General features: G+C 34.0%; 1 protein-coding gene across 1 annotated transcript in view; it reads right to left on the reverse strand.

Annotated features, from left to right (window-relative positions):
• LOC141504439 (serine palmitoyltransferase 3-like) overlaps positions 1-21673 on the reverse strand; it is a 218210-nt gene that overhangs the window by 32887 nt on the left and 163650 nt on the right. Inside the window, exon 9 of the mRNA XM_074209437.1 lies at positions 15474-15600. Coding sequence (XP_074065538.1) covers positions 15474-15600 — 127 coding nt within the window. The remainder of the gene's footprint in view (positions 1-15473; positions 15601-21673) is intronic.

Raw genomic sequence — 21673 nt, forward strand, 5'->3', positions numbered from 1 at the left:
CTTTTGCCATCATGGTTTTGATATATCGAGAGCTGGCATAAAAAAATTAAATGGAAATTTGGGGGGGAATTTTGTGGAAGCCACAGATGACATGTGAAGGTCAGCAGATGACATAGAGTCTATGACCAAACACTTATCCCAAATTTTACAATAAGATACTGTAAATACCCCATAAAAGAAAAAAATTAAACTTTTCCTCTGCTACAAAGGGAGGGCCAAAAAATTTTACATGAATTTTTCCAGCTTGCAGGGGCATCACCAGCCCACAATGTGGAAGGAATAACTGTTATCTCTTTGAGTTCCAGTTTCTTCAGCTGTAAGTATTTGATACTTTATGTTTTCCACTGGAACATTCTGCTTGATTTTCTTCTTTAGGTATTTTGAAGGCCCAGTGCGCTAAGTAGAGGGAAGAGAAAAGGAAGGGCTACATCCTGATTTTACCTGTTTTGGCAAGGATTTAGTCTTTGAGCCCAGTTTCTTCATTCGGCAAATGGGTAGAATTTGAGTTTTATGGATAGGGAGAGATTTCATTTATATTGTGAAGTGGAGAAATGCTCTAGAATTATATCTAGTATTTAATATAACACTTTATAATATAATATAAAAATCTAGGGTCTAGAAATCTCTTTGCATCATAAATTCTTTTACTTTGCTAATAATATAGGGTTTCAGAAAGTTAGCCAGTAGCATTAGCTTTAAACTAGCCTGTTCCTGAGATTCTAGGGAATTGTTGTTAATACTCCACAGTTTTCTCTAAGCTGCAATCAGGGGACCAGTGGTGTTTTCCTCTTTGATGGGTACACCACTCAGATGTATTTACACTCTTGAGCTAGGCTCCATTGAATTCAGAGCACATGTTGAATTCTTTAATACACAAATCCACCTGCCTTAATATTCACCAGCTGCATCTTCTAAGGGCCTGCTGAGATAGCAAGTTACCTAACCAGACTTCTCCAAACCAGGGCCAGATTTTATTTTTGCTCAGCCAGGGTTTGGAGCACAACTGCACTTTTGCCCTTTACTGCTTTGCTAATGAACTAATGATGGAGAAAATATTCTTATTGTCTTCAAAAACTACTGTGGAATATTGACTTCCCTTTCATTCTATAGGAAGTTGTTGATGGAATAATTTTTATCTATTCTCTGAGCTTAACTAACGTGTAATTCCAAATACTTTATATCCCAGCTTATGATATGGGAGAAAGAATGCTTTATTTGAAGAGCTGAATTTTAATTATAGGACCAAGGTCTCTTGCCACCTCCTAACTCTGATTTTGGGCAAAGTAACTTAACCTTTCTGAGCCACAGTTTTCTAATCTGTAAGTGAAGATTAGATGGTCCCTTCTACTTCAAGATATGATTCTGTGAATTATTCCATTTTTGTAACCTATACACCTAGAGGAATTATGCTTGAAAAAGAAAAAAAAATCTATCACTTATGCTGTAAAATGGCATATTAGCTTTAGGAGAAAGGAGAGAGTGAAGGCTTTTTTTTTAACTCCATAAAGTCAATGATGTGCTAATATTTGAGTTCTTTGAGCTCTTAAAGACAAAATCAGGTGAATTTTTCTCTGAATTAATATAAAACTATGCCTTGAATTGATATGAAGCAACAGTGATTTTAAGTAGAGGGGCAAAAGAAGGAAGGTAGAAGTGACTGCTGTTGTTTTATGAATGTCAGGCAAAGCCAGTTATCTATACCCTTGTCACTACATTTTAGCTCATTAACTGTTTGTTTGCCAAATAATCTGAATCTGTGCTGCAGGGAAATGGGCATAAGGTAGTGAGGCCATACGTTCACTGCTGGCCTCCCAATCAAAACACAGCACCGTGGAGGACATATTTACTACACACAACAGGTTATTAATCACAGTGCATGTCAGTCTCTCAGGCCAGCAGTGCATATCTCACTCCATCTGTTACATATTAGGTATTGCTGAAATGCCAATGATCTGAAACCATTTAGGAAAGGGCAATATATGCCCTCCCTTCCTATCTTTCCCTCCTCCTCCCTTCCCCTCCTTCTTTTTCTTTTGCTTAGTTGTCTGTCTCTGTAGTTGGCAACTGATTGCTGACTGGATTTATGAAACATCAAGCTGGTTCTTCCCTATTTTGCTAGAAGGTTAGAATGCATGTTGAGCTATGCAGACAATGCATGAAGGAGATAATATATACTAATGGACTAAAGGACCCATTCACTAAAGGGTTTCAGACTAAAACTAATGTTTGCATAGTACTTTATAATTTACACAATACTTAAAATTTTTTTAAATTGTGGCAATCTTGGGATTTTATTGGGAATTTATTCTTCTGTAGAAACTTTATGCAGATCAGCTCTTGTGCCACAATTTATATAGTCAGAACAGGGGTTCTTAACTTTTTTGGGGGGAAGGTCATAGTCCCCTTTCACAGTCTATCGGCACCTATGGGCCTTTCCTTAGAATACTGTTTTTAAATGCATAAAATAAAAATATATAAAGTTATAAAGGAAGTCAGTTACACTGAAATATAGCTATCTGAATATTTTTTAAAAGTTCACAGATTTTCAGTGAAGAAGGATTAAATGCCTTGCCCAGGGACATATAGCACGGTGTATCATTTAGCAAATTTCATTTTAAAGCTGCTAAATGAGATTTATGGTTCTCTGAAATCCACATCTTAGAAATTGTCTCATTTGAGCCTCTTATGGCATGGCCAGTATTCTTGTTTAACAGATGACTGAAGATCAGAGAAATGAAGGGTTTGTATGATGCCCTGGAATGAAATGGCAGAGGTACAATTTTCTGTTCATAGGGTTTCTCCTTGGGGTTCTGGCTATTTTGGGGGCCCCACTTCCAATCTGTATGTAGGAAAAATGTAGTTGGGTAAATTTGTGTTTGTATCCTGACTGCAGTGGAAAGAGTTCATATTCTGCTCTTTCCTATTGGAAGAAATCACTTGACTTCTTTGGGCTTTAGTTTCTTCATCAATGCCATAAGAGGCTTGTATTTAATGACCTCTGAGGTCTCTTCCAACTCTAAATCTAAGATGGATATGTGTACCACCTAAAATGGATTTACATATTTCACTTATGAATATATGTGAGCATACAGAGTGATCTCCTTTAAAGCAAGGAAGTAGACATACAAGGTATAATTAGCACCTAAACTTCTTTTGTCTTGGTTTTTTCACTTTTCTTTCTATAAGTAGGGATAATTATATATGATATAACAGGTATATGCTAACTTTTAAAGAGATTAAATAATAATTAATGAATTATATAATGATTATAGTAATTATATTTTATATATTTGATTATATAATATAAATAATTGAATAATTAAAATATATTTGCCATTAATATGAATAAAATGTTTTCCAATTCTGAAATCCAAAGTTAATGCTGCATCAGAGGTAAGAAATATTTTGCTTGAGAAATTTGTGACTTTATTCCATGCAAAGAAGAAAAGAGAAGAAAAAATTATTTTTAAAAGCTAATTGTTGGGGCGGCTAGGTGGTGTAGTGGATAAAGCACCCGCCTTGGAGTCAGGAGTACCTGGGTTCAAATCCGGTCTCAGACACTTAATAATTACCTAGCTGTGTGGTCTTGGGCAAGCCACTTAACCCCATTTGCCTTGCAAAAACTAAAAAAAAAAAAAAGCTAATTGTTATCACCCAAATTACTGTTTTTTTTTTTTTTCTGGAACCCTAAATCTCCTTACTTAGTAGCTCCGGTTTTTAAACCCATCAAATCCAAGAATAAAAATGTTTTCCCTGTTCTAACTAATAGAGAAGAGGTTCAAGGTCACACCTGGAAAATGCTAGTGCCACTTTTTTTTAAATCAGTCTTGGACCAGAAGCCATTTCAATATCTCACCTGCTAATTTCTGGAGAAAAATTTTAAACTCACTCATTCAGCAAATATTTATTGCATGCCTAATATGCATTAGGTCCTCTAGTCAGAGCTGAGAAGTCTAACAATATTCCATGCCCTAAAGAGTTCCTATATCATTGAAGTTACAGATTCAGTCTCTATTTTTATTCCTATACACAAATGCACTCAAACACATAAATAACTCTAAAATGAAATGAAAGAAATATGAAGAAGACAGTTAATATATAATTTAAAGATCAGCAGATTATTCTGTCCCAATATATTTTACGTTTTATAATTTTCTTTATCTTTTTTTTTTAAGGTTTTTGCAAAGCAATGGGGTTAAGTAGCTTGCCCAAGGCTACACAGGTAATTCTTAAATGTGAGGCTGTATTTGAACTCAGGTACTCCTGACTCCAGGGAGGGTACTCTATCCACTGCACCAGTTTTCTTTATCTTAATCCATTTTGACAACTGGCAAAGAGAGAAAACATACTGGATCATTAAATAATTAATAGATTTAGTGAAGACCCTTTAGAGTTTTCTAAACTCCTCATAATAAGTGTTTTTTTTCTTTGAAGGGGAGAATATGAGGACCCATATTCTCATTACTGAATTTCTGGGAACTATGGCTGCCAATGCAGAAGTAATTCAGGAACTCTTGGTAAATTTTAATTTGAGAGAATTGCCTGGGGCAATGGGACATTAATATGACTCTTCTTGATACAGCTAATGTTTTTTAGAAGAAAAACTTGAATCCAGGGTTTCTGACTGATAGCTCTTTAGCCATTATGCCATGTTGGCAATTCAATAAAGAATTAAATTAAGTTAAAAATCCACAAGTCAATCTAAGGTGTAAGACTCCATTAAGACTTTTGGGAAACCGTATTTTGAAAACAAACAATATGTCTTATTTTGTTTTGTTTGGGTTTTGCAAGGCAATGAGGTTAAGTGATTTGCCCAAGATCACACAGCTAGGTCATTATTAATTGTCTGAGGTCAAATCTGAACTCAGGGCCTCCTGACTCCAGGACCAAGTACTCTAGCCACTGTGCCATCTAACTGCCCCTTCCAACAATATGTCTTAAAATGAATGATAGAGGGCAAGCCACTTAACCCCATTGCCTTGCAAAAAAACCCCTAAAAATGAATCAATCAAACAATTTAAAGAATTGAAAATTAGATTAGCTACCTGTAGAAATATTAAGTCAGAAACATATATAGTGATCCAGAAACATAGTTTCTAATTTTACTTCTGTAGTCTGGGATCCTGGGCTCAGAATTATTTAGTTTAAGAGAACAGTGCTGAGAGAAAATTCAGTTTTGATTTCTATGTGGGCCTGTTTAGATATTTGCTTATGGATTGCACTCTTAATTCTAACCAACTGCTTGGTAAATGATCATAAATAACTAAGAGATTATGGATGGCATAAGTCAAGAGTGCATAATATAAAAACCATGGATAGTGTAAACTCATTCCATTCTACTGGGAAAACAGTTCAAAATACATGTCCTACCAATGACTGGTGAAAGAAAATCATATTTTTACTCCAAAGACAATGTCTTCCTTCTATTTCTTCTAAGATTAAATTTGAATTTAAACATCTCCTCTTTGAAACAAGAATGGGAGAGACCATAAGGAAACTGGTGACTACTATTAAGACCAGGAGTAGTTATCCCAAAGAGACCTTAAAAAGAGGTGACAAATTTGCCTTAAGTCATAATGAATTTATCTTCTTTATCTTCTTATGTTCTCTTTCATCCTCTTCCAGGTTAACTATTTATCAAATTATAAGGGAACAGTTTAAAATAAAGTGCCCAAATTCTGACCCAAACAGGCTATTTTTGTTTGCTGGAGTTTATTGCTTGTTTCTGACAGAAAGTCTGCATCATTGACAGAGACTTGGTACCATAGGCAGTGAAAACAAGGAGTCAAGTCTATTGAATTTTAATTTCCTTCTACTTTTCATTCATTGTATTATATTAGGAAATCCCTTCTTTCCAAGGTTTCAACCTTTTGAAAACATTGTTTTTAGATTGTGTTTCTCAATGCAAAAGGACTATCTTTTGCTGTTATTTTTATCTCCAGCACTTAATAATGACTTTAATAAATATTTGACTGACTGTAATTGTTTGTTGCTAAGTAATATCTAGAATGCATGTGAAGTTTTTTGCTTTAGAATCATAAATGCAAAGTGTCATGAAATGGAAGAAAAATCTAAAATTCCATTTGAATAAACATTTCACTATTCTTTGGTTAGAAACAGCATAGTATGAGCTATTAAGATTAGCTGGTATCCATTAACATTTAGAAAACAGTTCAGATACACGGTATAGTGTCTAGTCCAGACAAATAAAGAACTGAAACAAATAAATTGACTGTTAATTCAAATAAATAATTTATTTTCCTTATCTAACTAGACTTTGTCAAGGGAAGATATCATCTTGCATTATCTGAATTGTTTTATTCCTTAATTGATTGGATAGGACTCTAGTTTGAAATGCAGTGTTCTTGTGATGTCAATGTCTAGTCAAAAAATAAAGTAATTATAAATGTTAGTGTAATTTTACACCATGAAGGTGTATTTTTGTTCCCAGATTGATTATGTAAGAAATTTATTTTTAATTCCTATTAATTCATTCATTTATGCATGTATGCAATTATTTATTAACCAAACACCTTACTAGATTCCATGTAACATTTTCAATCAGTACTTCTTAATAATATTAACCTATAATTGTCCTTGTTTTATCTTTCTAGAGTTTAGCTTTTAGGACTATATTTGTCTTATAAAAGGATTCTGGTAAGGTGCTTTATTTCTGAGTTTTTGAGAACAATTTGCTAGATATGGGTATTAATTGCTCTTCAAAAATTTGATAGAATTATGCTGTGAATATATTAGAATAGGAGCTTTTCTTTGGTATTTGCCTTTCAGTTGATTTATTTTATTTTCTGATTTGGATTATTTGAACTATCTTATATTCTTGAAGTATATTTTTGTGTTCTCAGTTTTGTTAGCATGTAAGTGCATAATATGTTCCTAATTAATTTCTTCTTGTTTTGTTGTGATTTTACCTTGCATATTTGCTATTTGATTGATTTGATTTTTCCCCTTTATATAAAATCAGGCTAATTAAAAGTTTTATCAATTTTATTAGTCTTTTTCAAAGAACCAACTTTTAGTTTTACTAATCATTTTTATTTTTGTTTTCAATTTATTTTGCTTTCAATATTTAATCATTTAGAGCTTATTTTAGGTTTATTTTTTGCCTTAATAATTTTCAAAAATACAAATTCTGTTCATTAATCCTTTCTTTTTCATCTTTTTGATATGTGTTTGAAGGGATGTAATTTTTTTTTACCTGAGGACTGCTTTAGGTGCATCCCAGAAATTTTAGTATGTTGTTTTATCATTATTGCTTGTTTCACAGAATTTCTGACCCATTCATTATTTATGATATCAATGTTAGTTATCCATTTGTATCTGAGCCTTTTGTTTGTGGTCCTAAAACAATTGTTGTCTTTCTTGTGGTATGACAAATTCAGATTTGTAGGATAAATCACTCTGGGATGCATCCTGAGCTTCAGTGATTTTCAGAACATATTATTTCATTTTTTGGTGCATTTAGATGTTCTTGAATTACTCCTATTTCCTTTCCTTTGAACCTGAACATCTTATTCATGTTACTTGGATATTTTTTTTCTCTAAATTGAATTTTTAAATTTAACCACTGTGTGTCTTGGAATTTGTTATCATGAGTTTTTTCCTGGAGATAAATTCTTTCAACTGATTTTTCATTTTCAGAGTTCAGAATTCTGGGTATATATCTTGTAATTATTTTTTGTATTATGTGTTTAGGTTTTTTTTTTTTACTTTTGTTTTTCTGGAAGAACTATAATCCTTAGATTGTCTCTGTCCTCTATGATTTTGATATCAATGCATTTTATGTGAAAAGAACTTATTTTATTTTGTTATTGTTTTACACTTCTCTTCTAGATTGGTCCTCATTTTTGTATTTGCATTTTGAATCTCTTTTGTTTCTTTGGTGAGACATTATCAGCACAGATTCCAGTTTCTTTATCCTATCAGTTATTTTGGTTCAGGTTGAAATTTTCAAAATTTCAAAATTTTTTTTCCTCAAATCCACTCAGGATTAGTGTGTAAAGGTTCCACATTCTCCTCAAAATCCACAGGGTCCTCTGTCTCATCAAATATTGAATGTACTTGTTTACTAGATTTGGAGAACCTATTTCCTTCTACTTTTAGGGGTTTTCCCCATTGATTAATCAGTTTATGCTCAAGGTTTTTGAGTTTTCTTTCTCCTGAGATCAGTTCCATTTGTTTCCCCTTATTTTCTATTTTTGCTCACTTTTCACTGACTCCCTCTCCCTGATAATAGTTTCCTTGGGAGTTAGATCTCATAGTGTCTCAGCCTTCTCCCACACTGGCAAATTCATTATTCATTAGCCTAGGTCTCTGTTCCTAGTGATTTTTTGCAGGGTGGGAGTATATAATTGGCCATAGCACCTACATACACGCTCTCCTTTTCTTTCTGTTCCTCAGTTCTCTGACCTGGGAGTTCAGAGTGCTGCCACTCTGGCTCTGTTAAATCCAGGAGTGATTTCTTTCATTTGGAGTTTGCATCTTCAAAGCTCTAGGTTGTTAGGATGTGGGGCTGAGCTATGGTTCAAATATATATATATATGTATGTATTTAGTTCAAATCCAGACATGTGTCCTACCCCCTTTCCTTTTGTTTCTCAGCTCTTTTGTGAAATTTTTTGCAGCACAGAATGCTGCACTGAATACTGCCATAGGCTGATCAAAACCTCAGAAAAATTCTGCAGCCCGGAGCCCAGATCTCTAAAGGAAAGAGGGATGGTAAGACTGAGGTTTGAGGTTATTGTAAGCCCACTTCTAATTGACTAGTGCAACCTTACTATCAGGTTGTGTGATGAGAGATGATGCTGAGTGAGCTTAAGTTAGGCAATCATTAAATTTTTTCAATCTTCTTTACCTCTAGGTGTTCTAGACTAGTGGTATTAAATCCATATAGAAACAGGAGTCACTAAACTATACATAAAGATCTTTGTAGGTCACATACTTAGAAGACATATCAACATCATCTATGTTGTATAAAAAATTTTTATTGTTAAATATTTCCCAATTACATTTTAATCTGGTTCTGGATAGGCTATGTGTTTGGTGCCTCTGGTCTTAGAGACAGCAGAAATAGCTTTATCTCTGATGTATGATTTCTATGTTTGAGAAGTTTGAGAAGTTATGGAGATAGGAGAAAATGTGTAGACCATCATATTGTCAATCATGGGATCTCTATTCAACAAGCATTTATTAATACCTATTTGTCAAACTCTATATTAGAGAAGATATATAGTTTAGACAAGATAGTACTGCTGTCCTTATGTATCTCATTTCTTAAGGAATAAGAGGAAAAAACACAGATAATTGTATTTCTGCAGATGTGATTTCATAAATTTAAATACCTTCTTTAAGAATGTTGTTCAGGGTTCATTTTTGCCTGTTTTTCCTTTGTGGTTCTTATTGATGTTTTCCCATAACTCCTCTTTGCATCATTTACCTACTATATGGAAGATATATCTTTAGATCTTTTTAAATTTCATGGTTACCAATACAGCACTCAATTTGTCTATCCACTTTTTATTTCTTGTACCTGCTATATGTTTAATAGAAATTACAGGAAGGCATTTAGTCTGCCTGGCAAAGAACTTCCTAATGAGCTCTGTCCAAAAGTAAAATGATTTGCCTTACAATATGTCCCATCACAGAAAGTCTTCAAGCAGAGTCTTAAAGACCAAGTGTACTATAGATGAGACTCATTTTTAGAGGTTTTACCATTAACATTCATTCCTATTCTGAAATTCTATGATTCTATGTTAGTTTTATGGCAAATTTAAACTGGATGGTGTTTTATCTGTTTTATGTTGTCTTTATATTTAAAAGATAATTTGGGAAATTATTTCCTAAGAGATGTGGATGTGTTTTTTCACTCAATTCTAGTTGAATACTGAAAAAAAATTAATTTTAGAAAATAAATTCTCTTTGAAAAGAAACAAGGAAAAAAGCTAATAGTCTCTAAGAATATGAGGAGAGTAAATCAAGGAAGGATTACATATTAATTTTATCCAAATATCATATTTTATATGATGCAGCTTTATCATTAATGATAGCTCTATAAATTAATCAAAGGTAGATGAAAAAATTAGTATAACCATACATCTTTATTGAGCTATGTGATGTTGCCAAGAGGATCAATAATCAAAAATGAAAATAGTGAAGTGGATTAAGAGCTTTCATTGTTAAATTTAATAGTACTTGGTCAAGTAGGGTCCTTCCTGTCAGTCTACTAAGATCATGTGGTTCATAAGCAGTATTGAAAGATAGAGCTTAACAAGCTCACCACAGATGAAACAGTTTGCATACTACTTAAGTCATTCAGTAAATAAAAACCAGAAAGGCTAAGTCTAAGGAGGACCTCTGTTGGTGAACATTTTTATTATATATTTCAGAGCACAAACTAGCATCATTTGATTCTATCTGAAGAAAAAAAGAAAGCCTGCTCCACAGTGTTCTTTTTTGTCTGAGGAATGATTAAACTGCCCCATCATTTTCCTATAAGTCATATTCTGGCTAACTTCTCCAAAACACTTTTTTACTTCCTCACATTTATAGGTTACTTGGCTAATCTGTATAAATAATTTAATTCAGTGTACAGAATCACAACAGCTATAGCTACTTAGTCTGATTGTATTCTCAATGAAAGGGGATCCAACATTTTAGAAGGAATCCCATTATCCTTATGAATAACTCTTATATTAGGAATTTTTTGCTTACAGTAAGCTTAAACTTACCATTTTTGAACTATTAGTCCTTGTTCTGTCATTCAACACCAAGCAGAATAAATCGAATCCCTCTTACATTTGACAGCCCTTCAAGTTCTTAGGGATTTTGATGTTCCTTTAAGTCTTTCTCCATTTTCTTCAACCATCCTCATATGGCATGAGTTTTGAATCCTTTCATCGTGCTAGTTCCCCTGTGAATACTTCCTAACCAATATGTTCTTAAAATGTGTACCCCCCAAACAGAATATAGTATTCCAGAGGTCCTGTTTACTATCTGGGTCAACCTAGACACAAGTGTCTTAGCTTCTCAGAACCTCAGTTTCTATATTTGTAAAGTGAGAGTGTAAATGATTTCTGCAGTTCCTTCTGGCTCTAATTTTAAGATCTTGTAGTCTATCTGGGGACAGAGGGACCATCATCACATATTAAGGGTACATTCTAGGTTCATATCATAATACATGAAATATTGAGAGAAAAAGAGAATACCAACAATTGAGGTGATCAAGGAAGATTTTATTAAGGAAGTGACACCTAATTTAATCTTCTAAGGAAAATAATAGTAAGAGAGATGGTGATAAGGTGGGAAAGTTTTTGAGGTATGGGATCAGCTTGTGGGAATGAATCAAGTTTGAAGTTGAAGTATCCAGTTCTAGAACTAGAAGGTAGTAGAGATTGGTTATAATATAGTTTCCATGAAGGAGAGAGAAAAAACAAGACTAGAAAAGAAGATAGGAGAGGAGCATGGAAAAGTTAGAAATTAGTTTGTTGTATAGAGAATGGGGAGCTGCTGCATAGTTTTGAACATGAAAGTGATGTAATAAGTGATGTGCTTTAAGAGAATTATTTTGGAAGTTGTATGGAAAATGGTTGGGGAAAGGAAAGATAGAAAGCAAGAAGACCAATTAAGAAGCTATATCAGAATAATTTCTTAAGAAAGAAGGGATACGAACTCAGGATAGAGGCTACTTGAAGACAAGCATTCAGTTGTGAAAGCTTTTGAATTAGCATTGAGAAAATTTGGCAACTGACCGGACATGAGAAGTGAAGGAGAAGAAAGATTAACGGTTTATTTTGAAGTGGATGGAAACTTCTGTTGACTGATAGGATAATGAGCTATTGAGAGGAACATGAGTTTGAACTGACAGTTTTAATGAGGGTGAGGGGGAAGGATATTAATTCTTTTCAGTGCTTAATGCCATGCTGGCCAATAGAAAGTGCTTCATAAATGATTTGAGTTGTTTGGAGCATGTTCAGTTTGAAATGTATATACTGCATTCTGGTGGAGATATTCATCAAGCTATTGATGATTATAATTACAACTTAGGAGAGAAATTGGGGTTGAATATTTGGATACATACATATATACATATATACATATATATATATATATATATATATATATATATATATATATATATATATATATATACATACATCTATTATACCACAAGTGATCATTAGATTCACTTTAGTGAAGTGGAGAGGGTCCAAGAAAGAGCTCTAGGCATCACCTTTGCTGTAGGATTAAGAGGTGGATAAAGAGGCAGCAAGGGAAACTGAAGAGTAGGCAGACAGGAGATAAAGTGTGTGTGTGTGTGTGTAAAGAGTATCTGGAAAGATGGGTGGTCAATAGTACCAAAATGTATAGAAAGATCAGTGGAGGAAATGGAGGATGCAACCCCAAATTTCATCAGATTTAGGAGTTAAGAGTTCATTGATAACTTTAGAGGAAAGGTTTCTTAAAAAGAAAGATGATAATAAAACTTGACTTTGGCAGGGACAAGAAATAAGGCAAAGAGGATAAGTGATAGTATAGACAAATTTAAATGGTAGAGTGGGTCAGAAAAGGTATGTTATGGCACAGGATGTATATTTTCTCAGTTATTTAGGAATTGAAGACATCTGATGACTGTGGGTAGTGGAAATTTGCAGAGACTGAAGAGAAAAGAAAAGGTTTTGAATACCCAATGATGAGAATGGGAGTGATGGTCAACTGGAAGATCTAGGGCAATTAAAGTTTTACTTGAATGTACACAATTGAGGCAAAATTATATATTTTTGCCTATGCCTTAATTCTCATGTTGTTTTAAGGATGGAGAAATAAAGCTTTCATATCCAGCTTCCTACTTTTAGTTTATTTATTCATTTGTTTATTTGCTTGCTTATTTATTTATTTATTTTCAGGGCAATGGGGTTAAGTGGCTTGCCCAAGGCCACACGGCTAGGTAATTATTAAGTGTCTGAGGTCACATTTGAACTCTCTAGGACTGGTGCTCTATCCACTATGCCACCTAGTCACCCCCAGTTTCCTACTTTTAGAGGTAGGTCACATTTTGAATAAATATTAACTTCATACCTCAGCCTTGGTGAAAAATGAAGTAGTTGATGACTGCTTAGGACTTATATGAATAGTTCAGTCTTTTCAGTTCTTCAGGACAAAGGAGGGACTATATTTACTCTGATCTATTACATGGACCTAGAGATGTTTCAGAAAACACAGTAGAATTAGGAGAAACGGGACAGAATGGGGATAGAGACTAGGTTATCTGATAGTAAGAATGAGAAGTTCAAATAATATATATTTATTAAGTGCCTGCTACATGCTAGTCATTGGCAATTAAAAAAATACAAAGAATGAAATAATCTCTTTAAAAAGAGCTTACCTTTTGATGGGGAAATGATACAGAGATGGGAGATAAGCATTAATAAAGTACCATTTGCGATGGACATTAGTACTAATTGTGAGCAAAAGGTCAGTTTGATTGAATAAGAGAGTCTAGGAATTAGAAAATAGCATACAATGAATCTGCAAAAACTGGTTGAGTTCAGGTTGTGAATTGCTTTAGGAAAAGTTTATATATTTTCCTAGAGGCAATAGGATAACATAGAGACAACATAGAGTTGAGGGGAGTAATAGTGACAGATCTATATTTAAGAAAAATCCTTTTGGGAATTGTGTGAAGGATAAGCTAGGGTTTGGAGATACTCGAGTCAGGGAGAACAATTAAGAAACCATAATAATAATCTAGAGATGACGGGGCCTAGTCTAAAGTGGTAATTATATGGAGAGGTCAAATGTGAGAGATCCTGATGAATTAGAAATAGCAAGATTTGCTAATTGACCAAATAGGAGGATGAGGAAGAATGAAGAGTTTATGAATAAAAAAGACTTGAAGAATGGTGGTACCTTAGACAGAAACAGGGAGGTTTGGAAGAAAGTTGGATTTTGGGAGATAGTTAATTTTATTTTGAATGTTTTGACTTTGATATATCTGGGAAATCCAGTTTGAGTTAGTGTGAAGGATTGACTAACTGAATCATGGTGACTATACAAGGTTTGATCTTTATTCTATTTATCTTTCATTCATTTAGACCAGCTGGTATGAAAAGTTACAATTTATGAGATTTCATTGGAGAAAAAAATAATTTTTGTTTATATGTAATGAATATATATTTATTAACTTCTCAACACATGCTTAACCTGAGATGGGGAAGTGAGAAGAACCCAAAATAGATATGAGACAAGGGTCCTATCCTCAAAGAATTATTTGCATGCTCTTAGAGGCCACCCAACATTTGTTAGGATGAAAAATCAAGTCTTCTCTCTGAGTTCATTTAACTCTGTAAAGTATTATACACAGGAGATGAAAAAGAGAGTACAGTGCATATGTTCTCCATTGTTTGTCTGCAGTCCCTCAGTCTATGCATTAACCTCCTCGCAGTCTAGCTTTGGAGTGAAGGGTGGCTGTTTTTGCATAAACACTGTCATTTTAGTGGCACTGCTATTTCATCTTTGAACCATGGCATCAAAGAAACATTGACCTTATTCTTGTTGCTTGCCTGTCTTTGAAGCGGATGGCTTTGCATTGCAGATTAAAGTAAAGACATTCATCAAGAAACAGATCTGGCAAATCACTCCCCAAACTCAGGATGAAACAAAGCTTTTCAGGCTTCGATTACAGTTGTACAACAGAGTGAGCCAAAGATGAAGGCTTTAATGCTAGTCTCCTCAGATCCCCTAAGATAGCAATAGCAGAGCAATAGTTGTGGACTTTTTAGGTTTGGGTAACTTTACCCTGTAAGGTAGTTAGTAAGTTAGCTTTCTAGACAGAAAAGAGAAAGTAATGGAGGGATTCCCAACCTGTTTTCTCATTCCTCACTTCAATTTAAATAAAACAGATATTTGGAAAAATGAGGTCATCATGATAAAGAACTATGGATGTTTGGTTACTTTGGGGAAAAAAAAGACTTAGTAGAGCAGTAGCTGCAATAGATTGAACAAATTGCAAACTTCATGGTAAATATGTCATTGTGCTTTTCTCTGGTGATAATGATCATTATTTTTAAAGGAAGTAGTAAATCTTCCTTTTACTATCTTCTTCCCTAGGGCTTAATAGAACAGGCAACATGGAGCTGCATCTTAAGAGATAAAAAGTAACCAACAAGTATACCATACCTTTAACAAAAGAAATATAAAAACTAGTATGAAAATAAAAATAAACACTGAACCCCTGAATTTGTATAGCAAATTCAAATGTAATTCTTTGCACTAGATTTATTCAGTTCATTTTAAACAATTCGATTTATAGAAACTCATTTTATGTAAGATATTTCCTAACAAAATACAAGTAAAAACAGATATATATTCTGCATGATTGAATTTTTTCTAGGCACAAAAATGTCAGAAACATCCTTGGGAGGAAGAGTAAATATTATTTATGTACATTTGTTGTTTTACCTTCTGTTGTTCCATCAAGTCCCATGATAGATTTCATAGACCTGATTATTTGCTCTGCTATAGGTACAGACATGGATGTAGCATAAACAGCACTTTGTGAATGAACTCTTAAATAATCCACCAGGTCCTGAAACAAAGTAAAAACAAAATACAAATCAAATAAATGTGTTTGTGTGTGTGTGTGTGTGTGTGTGTGTGTGTGTGTGTGTGTTGCCAGAAGTAGTAATCTTCCCCAAGAACAACTTTAGGTATGTTCAATGCCAAAAGAAGAGTATGCTGGTTTGACTGAAATGTAGACTGCCTGGGAGGAGTAATGTAAAACACACTGGAAAAATAGTAGGTAATATTGTTAGTTTTGCCTATATGAATTGTTCTTGTTTTTTCAATCAAACTGAAAACTCCTTGAAGTCAAGGGCTCATTTATTTTCCTTGGCAGCATTATATAATTGGTTATCAGTACATTACTGACATTGTATCCCCAGTAATATCTCCCCCCTTCCCCAAATAATTAGCATGGAATAGACACTATAGATTTAATGCAATGTCTAGGCCAATGTTTATTTGGTTGAGCCATTCAGTTGTGCCCTACTTTCATGACCCTATGGACCAAGATGTCCATGGAATTTTCTTGGCAAAGATATTGGAGTGGTTTACTATTTCATTCTCCAGTAAATTAAGGTAAACAGAAGTTAAACGTCTCATTGAGGATCTCACATCTACTAAGTTTCTAACTCACACTTGAACTCAGGTCTTCCTTATTCCTAGTGCTTGACTCTATCCATTGAGTCATCTAGCTGCCTCCTAAGTCAGTAAGAGGAGACAAGGTGAGAAAGATAAGTAAAGACTAGATTATAAAAGGGTTGTAATTCCAGGTTGATTTAGGCATTTGATTTTTATACAGAAGCAGTGGGAAATATTGAAAATTCTTAATCAATATTACTTTAGGGACCTGATTGATAATAAAATGGTGGTCTTCATTAGTAGGAAAAAATCATTACCTTTTTTCTTCCTCCTGATTCTAAAATAAGAAGTTAGGATAAAACTAATTAATTATGACTCCACTCAGAATTTTTAATAATTTAAATAAAGATTAATCTGAATCTTACTTTTAAAAAACTGCATTTATTCCTAGATGGTGCCATTTGAGTACTTTTTTCAAGAATCTTCTTGTAGAATACAATGATGAAAAAAATTATATTACCCATATTCAAGGAAGCTATTTCTATTGGGAAATGAAAAGAAAGACTCTCTCTCTCTCTCTCTCTCTCTCTCTCTCTCTCTCTCTCTCTCTCTCCATACATGTATATATAATTAGTAGAGATCTGGAGGAAATATTCCAGGAAAATTAGGAGGAGAAAATGGAGAACAGAACATTCTAGGGAGGATATGCCTGATGGTAGGAAAAGGAGTGAGTTTGTAGAACACCCAGCAGCCCAGTTTCTTTCTCTCTCTCTCTCTCTCTCTCTCTCTCTCTCTCTCTCTCTCTCTCTCTCTTTCTTTTTGGCAAGGCAATGGGGTTAAGTGACTTGCCCAATATCACACAGCTAAGTATTATTAAGTGTGTGAGGTTAGATTTGAACTTAGGTTCTCCCTGACTCCAAGGCTGGTGCTCTATCCATTCTGCCATTTAACTTCCCCCAGTAGCCCAGTTTCAGTGGAATACATAGCACACCCAAAACAAAAACAAAAATTCCTTATCCTATCATTTGAGATCAGTTTGATCCAACTCATCTTTCCAGTTTTGTTTCCCACTACCTCTGTATTGGAATGCTGTAGCCAAATTAAACAGGATATTCCCCAAACACCTCTTACACTTTGCTGTTCCAAATATTTGTTCAAACTATTCTCTTTTCTTGGCATGCCCTTCATCTATCTATCTATCTATCTATCTATCTATCTATCTATCTATCTATCTATCTGTCTATCTATCTATCTATCTATCTAAATTTAAACATTCATAAAGACCCAGCTCAAAGGGCACTTCTTACGTGAAGCCTTACTTGATATCTCTCCCTGATACTTCCATGATATTTTGGAAGCACTCTCCTTTCCCTGGATTCTCACTGCACATTTTATCAGTCATATGATATTTATTATATCTAGCTCTGTTTGATGTGCTTGGGATATTTGTAATTTAGTTATTTATATGAATTTCACTGCACTTGCATATCTTATACTTCTTTGTGTTCCCAACAATGTAACTTGCACTGGGACTTGCACAGAAGAGTTGGTCAGAAATATTTACTGAAGGAATGAAGTGTTGGTGTCTTTAGAAAGCCCTAGATGACTTAATAAAATAGTCCATAAATTTAGAAATTAGGATGATAAAAATGCAACAGACATGATATTACACACACACACACACACACACACACACACACACATATGTATAAAGGATCACCCCAATCCAATGTGATTAGGTTTGTTGCCTTATTGGAATGGGAGCAAGTCTAACAATGCATGAGATGTCTTGTAAAAGGGATTAAAGGTTTCATGACAGATTTCTATATAAGTAACAATATCTGCAATAACAAACAAATAAGTAAATTTTTGAGATTAAAAAGAGCACTTTGAAGTTTTCTTTCATATGTGGACAATGATGATCATTTTCTAATGTAGGTTCCTAGAGGTAATTTATAATACTCTGTGCCAGACAGGAGACCAGTGATGGCACCAGGACAAGAATGGGGAGTCAAAAGCTCAGGGCGGATTGAGAAATATTATTTTTTATTCTTTAGTTGGAATCCACTTTTCATGTCAGATCCACTTTTTTTTCTATCAAAGTTATTTTGGCATTTTCACCTCTGTTTCTGCTGCTTCTTTTTTTCCTGCTAACTATAGTAACTTGCCAGCTCAGTATCAGTGATAAAGTAAGTTCTTGAAAAATATTTGTTGATTGATTATGCTTTCAATTTTTTCTTTTACATAGTAATTAATTCATTTAAAGTTTATTGATACATCCATGGGTGTGGACTGACTTCCAAAGAATATATAAGAAGTATATGATACACATCCTACTTTCTAGAATTTTACAATTTAATTGAGAAGAAAAGATATATACTAATGAACATTATGATACAGATACATTATATTTATACCATATTAAAAAAATACAAAGTAGAATGCAGTTAAGAACCAGATTATAAATGGAATAGTTGTGCAAAGAATGGGGATCAGGGAAAACTTTATGAAGGTTCCAATACTTGAATTGAGTCATATGGGATAGATAACATTTGGGAAGGCAGAGAAGAGAGAGGTTATTTCAAGAGAAAAGGGTCAGGAAATAGTATAGAGATTAGGAGATTATTATATATATATATATATATATATATATGCATACATTATACATATGATATATAGGCATCTTGCAATGGAAGACCTTTGAATTGGGGAATAGTGAGAGATGAAATTGGACAGAGATATGGGCTGAGGTTGTGTAGTTTTTAATATTTGACTGAGAAGTTTGGACTTTATTTTGTAGGCAGTGCAGAACCATTGGAGATCTGTGATCAAGAGAGAGATATGATGAAATTGGAATTTTGGGGAAAGATTAGCTGCCAGTTTTAGCTATCAGTGAGGGAGAGGTTTAGAGGAAGGTAATATTTAGAAACCAGGGACCCATTTGATAAGAGGCTATTGCAGTAGATCTGGAGAGGATGATAGGATTGATAAGATAAAGGCAATGGAAATGGGAGGAAAGAATGAATTAAAAACAGACCAGATAACAGATGAAGGAGTAAAAATGACTCAAACTTCAAGCCTGAGTTATTGTAAAAACAGTGGTATCATTAAGAAAGGAAAACCGGGAAAGAAAATTGTTTAAAGAGCAAAATGATCAATCTGAATCTCAGATCTCATTCTCTTTTGTGATGCTTTCCCTGTTTACTAATCCACAATGATTTCTTTCTCTTTTGAATTCCTATAGCACTTAAATCTATAGTAGTCAATTTAACTTATAAGAGCCAGTGAAAATGTTTAGTGTAAAAAAATGACTGAATGATTTCAGAGTCAATCTATGATGAGATCATTTTTAGGGGTTGTATATATGGGAAAATGAGACAATCAGTGATTTGGCATTTGACAAGGTAAGCACATAGCTGAGAAACCCTGGACAGATGCACTTGAAGGGAGTAGTATGGTAAAATGTCATTCTGTTTTACCAGTCTCACTCCATGTATTAGACATGTTAGTTGAATAATCCATTCCTTAGGATCATATTGTACATGTGAGTCATGAGTTTCCGAACCCTTCCTAATTTTGTTTTGTGAAGAAATTTCTGGAAGGGTGAGGAAGGGATGGTGAAAGGGGTAGAATGAATGATCATGTATTGGGTTTGTATGATAGTTTGTATCTAGTGTGAGCACGTAAGTATTGCATCAGTGTTTTTTGATAGCTTGATTAACTATGGGTGGCAGAGAGTCCTTGTTTGTTCTGGGGAAGTAAACCAAATTTACTAGACCATGTGTACAGAAAGCTCTGGGATGGGAGTGGAAGTAAGGAAGAAAAGTTAAAGTCTTTAAGAGGTTGAAAAACCCTCTTTAAAATTATTCCAAACTTCTTCTTACTTATTAATTTCCTAGCTCTTTATATGTCTAGATCTTTTATGGAATCATTGTTTCTCTGATGGCAGTGAGAATACTTCAAAAAAAAAGAGTTATAATTTAAATGTAAGGTTAATTGGTCTTTTTTTCCTTTTTTTTCTTTTGTTCTGGTTTATTTTTTTCCAAGATTGTATTTGTGGATTCACACTGTTTAGGATGGGTAGTCAGAAAGTGGAACTATGGATTGAGCTCTGGGGAGCATCAAGGATGGATAGAATTCTTGCTTATTGATTTCTCTTTTCTTCTGTCCATTCAAGCATTATGAAAATCAATTAATAGTTGACTTTGCCTTTTGCAATTTGGGTCTGTGTTGTGTCTTGCTTCAGAGTAGGCTGTAGATCTAGTTATGCAGAGGTTATAGTGTACAAATGTAGGTTCAAAATTCTGATTATTTTCTCTACCCTCAGGTCCACAGTTCAAGGACAGGGGTAGCCTTACTAAAGGAATTCAGACAAGAGGATTGTTTGAATAAACATTTTAGTGCTCATTTCATGACCCCCATTTACTTCAAAGGGTTGTTAAACACAGCCATATCAAAGAACTTGGGCCAGAGCTGAGCTGAGTAAGGGAGTCAGATTTAACCAGCCTTGCTGTGGATGAATGCAAAATTTCACCAAGCTGAAAGAACCAAGCCAAACTTGCTTGACTGAACCTTCAGCAAAGTGATCTGTTTTAGTATATGACAGTCTCTCCTGTTTCATACTACTCTTTCCACCTTGCAGTTTTGAATCATGATGGCTAACATCATTAAAAGAAAATTTATACTCTATTGTTTTTCATTTACAGACTGAAATGACCAGGAGTTTGTTCAGTGCATACAAAAACACTCATGTTATGAAACAAAACCTTCTTATGCATCTAAGAAAATCTGGATCCTTCTAACTTCATCAAAGTTTACAGAATCTCCTCAGTGACTAGACAAATGGAAAGAAACAAACAATTCTCATCAGCTATTCTCTTTCTCTAAGCAAAACATTTTTAAGAAAAAAATTCATGATAGGTAGAGAGAAGGAATTCTCTGAATTGTTTTTCAAAAGTCCTGTAAAGCAAATTGGATCTGTTTAATAGAGGATGATCACATATAATCTCAAATTGGGCAAGAAGCAAAGTTTGACTTGAAAGAAAGAATTTTAGCAGATTGTAGGGAGTGGGGAGAGGAGAAGACAACTCAATTATTATTTTTTTGGTCTATATGTGATGGTAGACTATGAGAGGGAAAATAAGCATTTTATATTTTGTCAGGGAAAAATGAATGGCTTTGAGTATGTGTCTGTGGCAACATCATAATGCTTAAAACATCTCTTTTATATCTTTGATTCCAAATATTTGTTTTTTCTTCAGGTAGAGTTTTTTAGATAAAATATTTTTGGCGGCTGCTAATGAATGAGATTACTATCTTATCTTATTTATGGTGTTTGGTAGACAAAGAATAAAGAATGCTATGTGGCCACTTGCATAGGGGAAGGGTTGTTGAGAGGGGGAAACATTTGAAAATGCTCCATACTTTGTACTGTACAAAAGTCAGAGTAAACTATAATTTGGTCAGTTTATTTTTCTGGCCCTTCCTCAATGTTTGTCACTAAACCATTTGTAATTTGA

Source organism: Macrotis lagotis, chromosome 1, assembly GCF_037893015.1.
Source record: "Macrotis lagotis isolate mMagLag1 chromosome 1, bilby.v1.9.chrom.fasta, whole genome shotgun sequence".
Classification (NCBI taxonomy): Eukaryota; Metazoa; Chordata; class Mammalia; order Peramelemorphia; family Peramelidae; genus Macrotis; species Macrotis lagotis.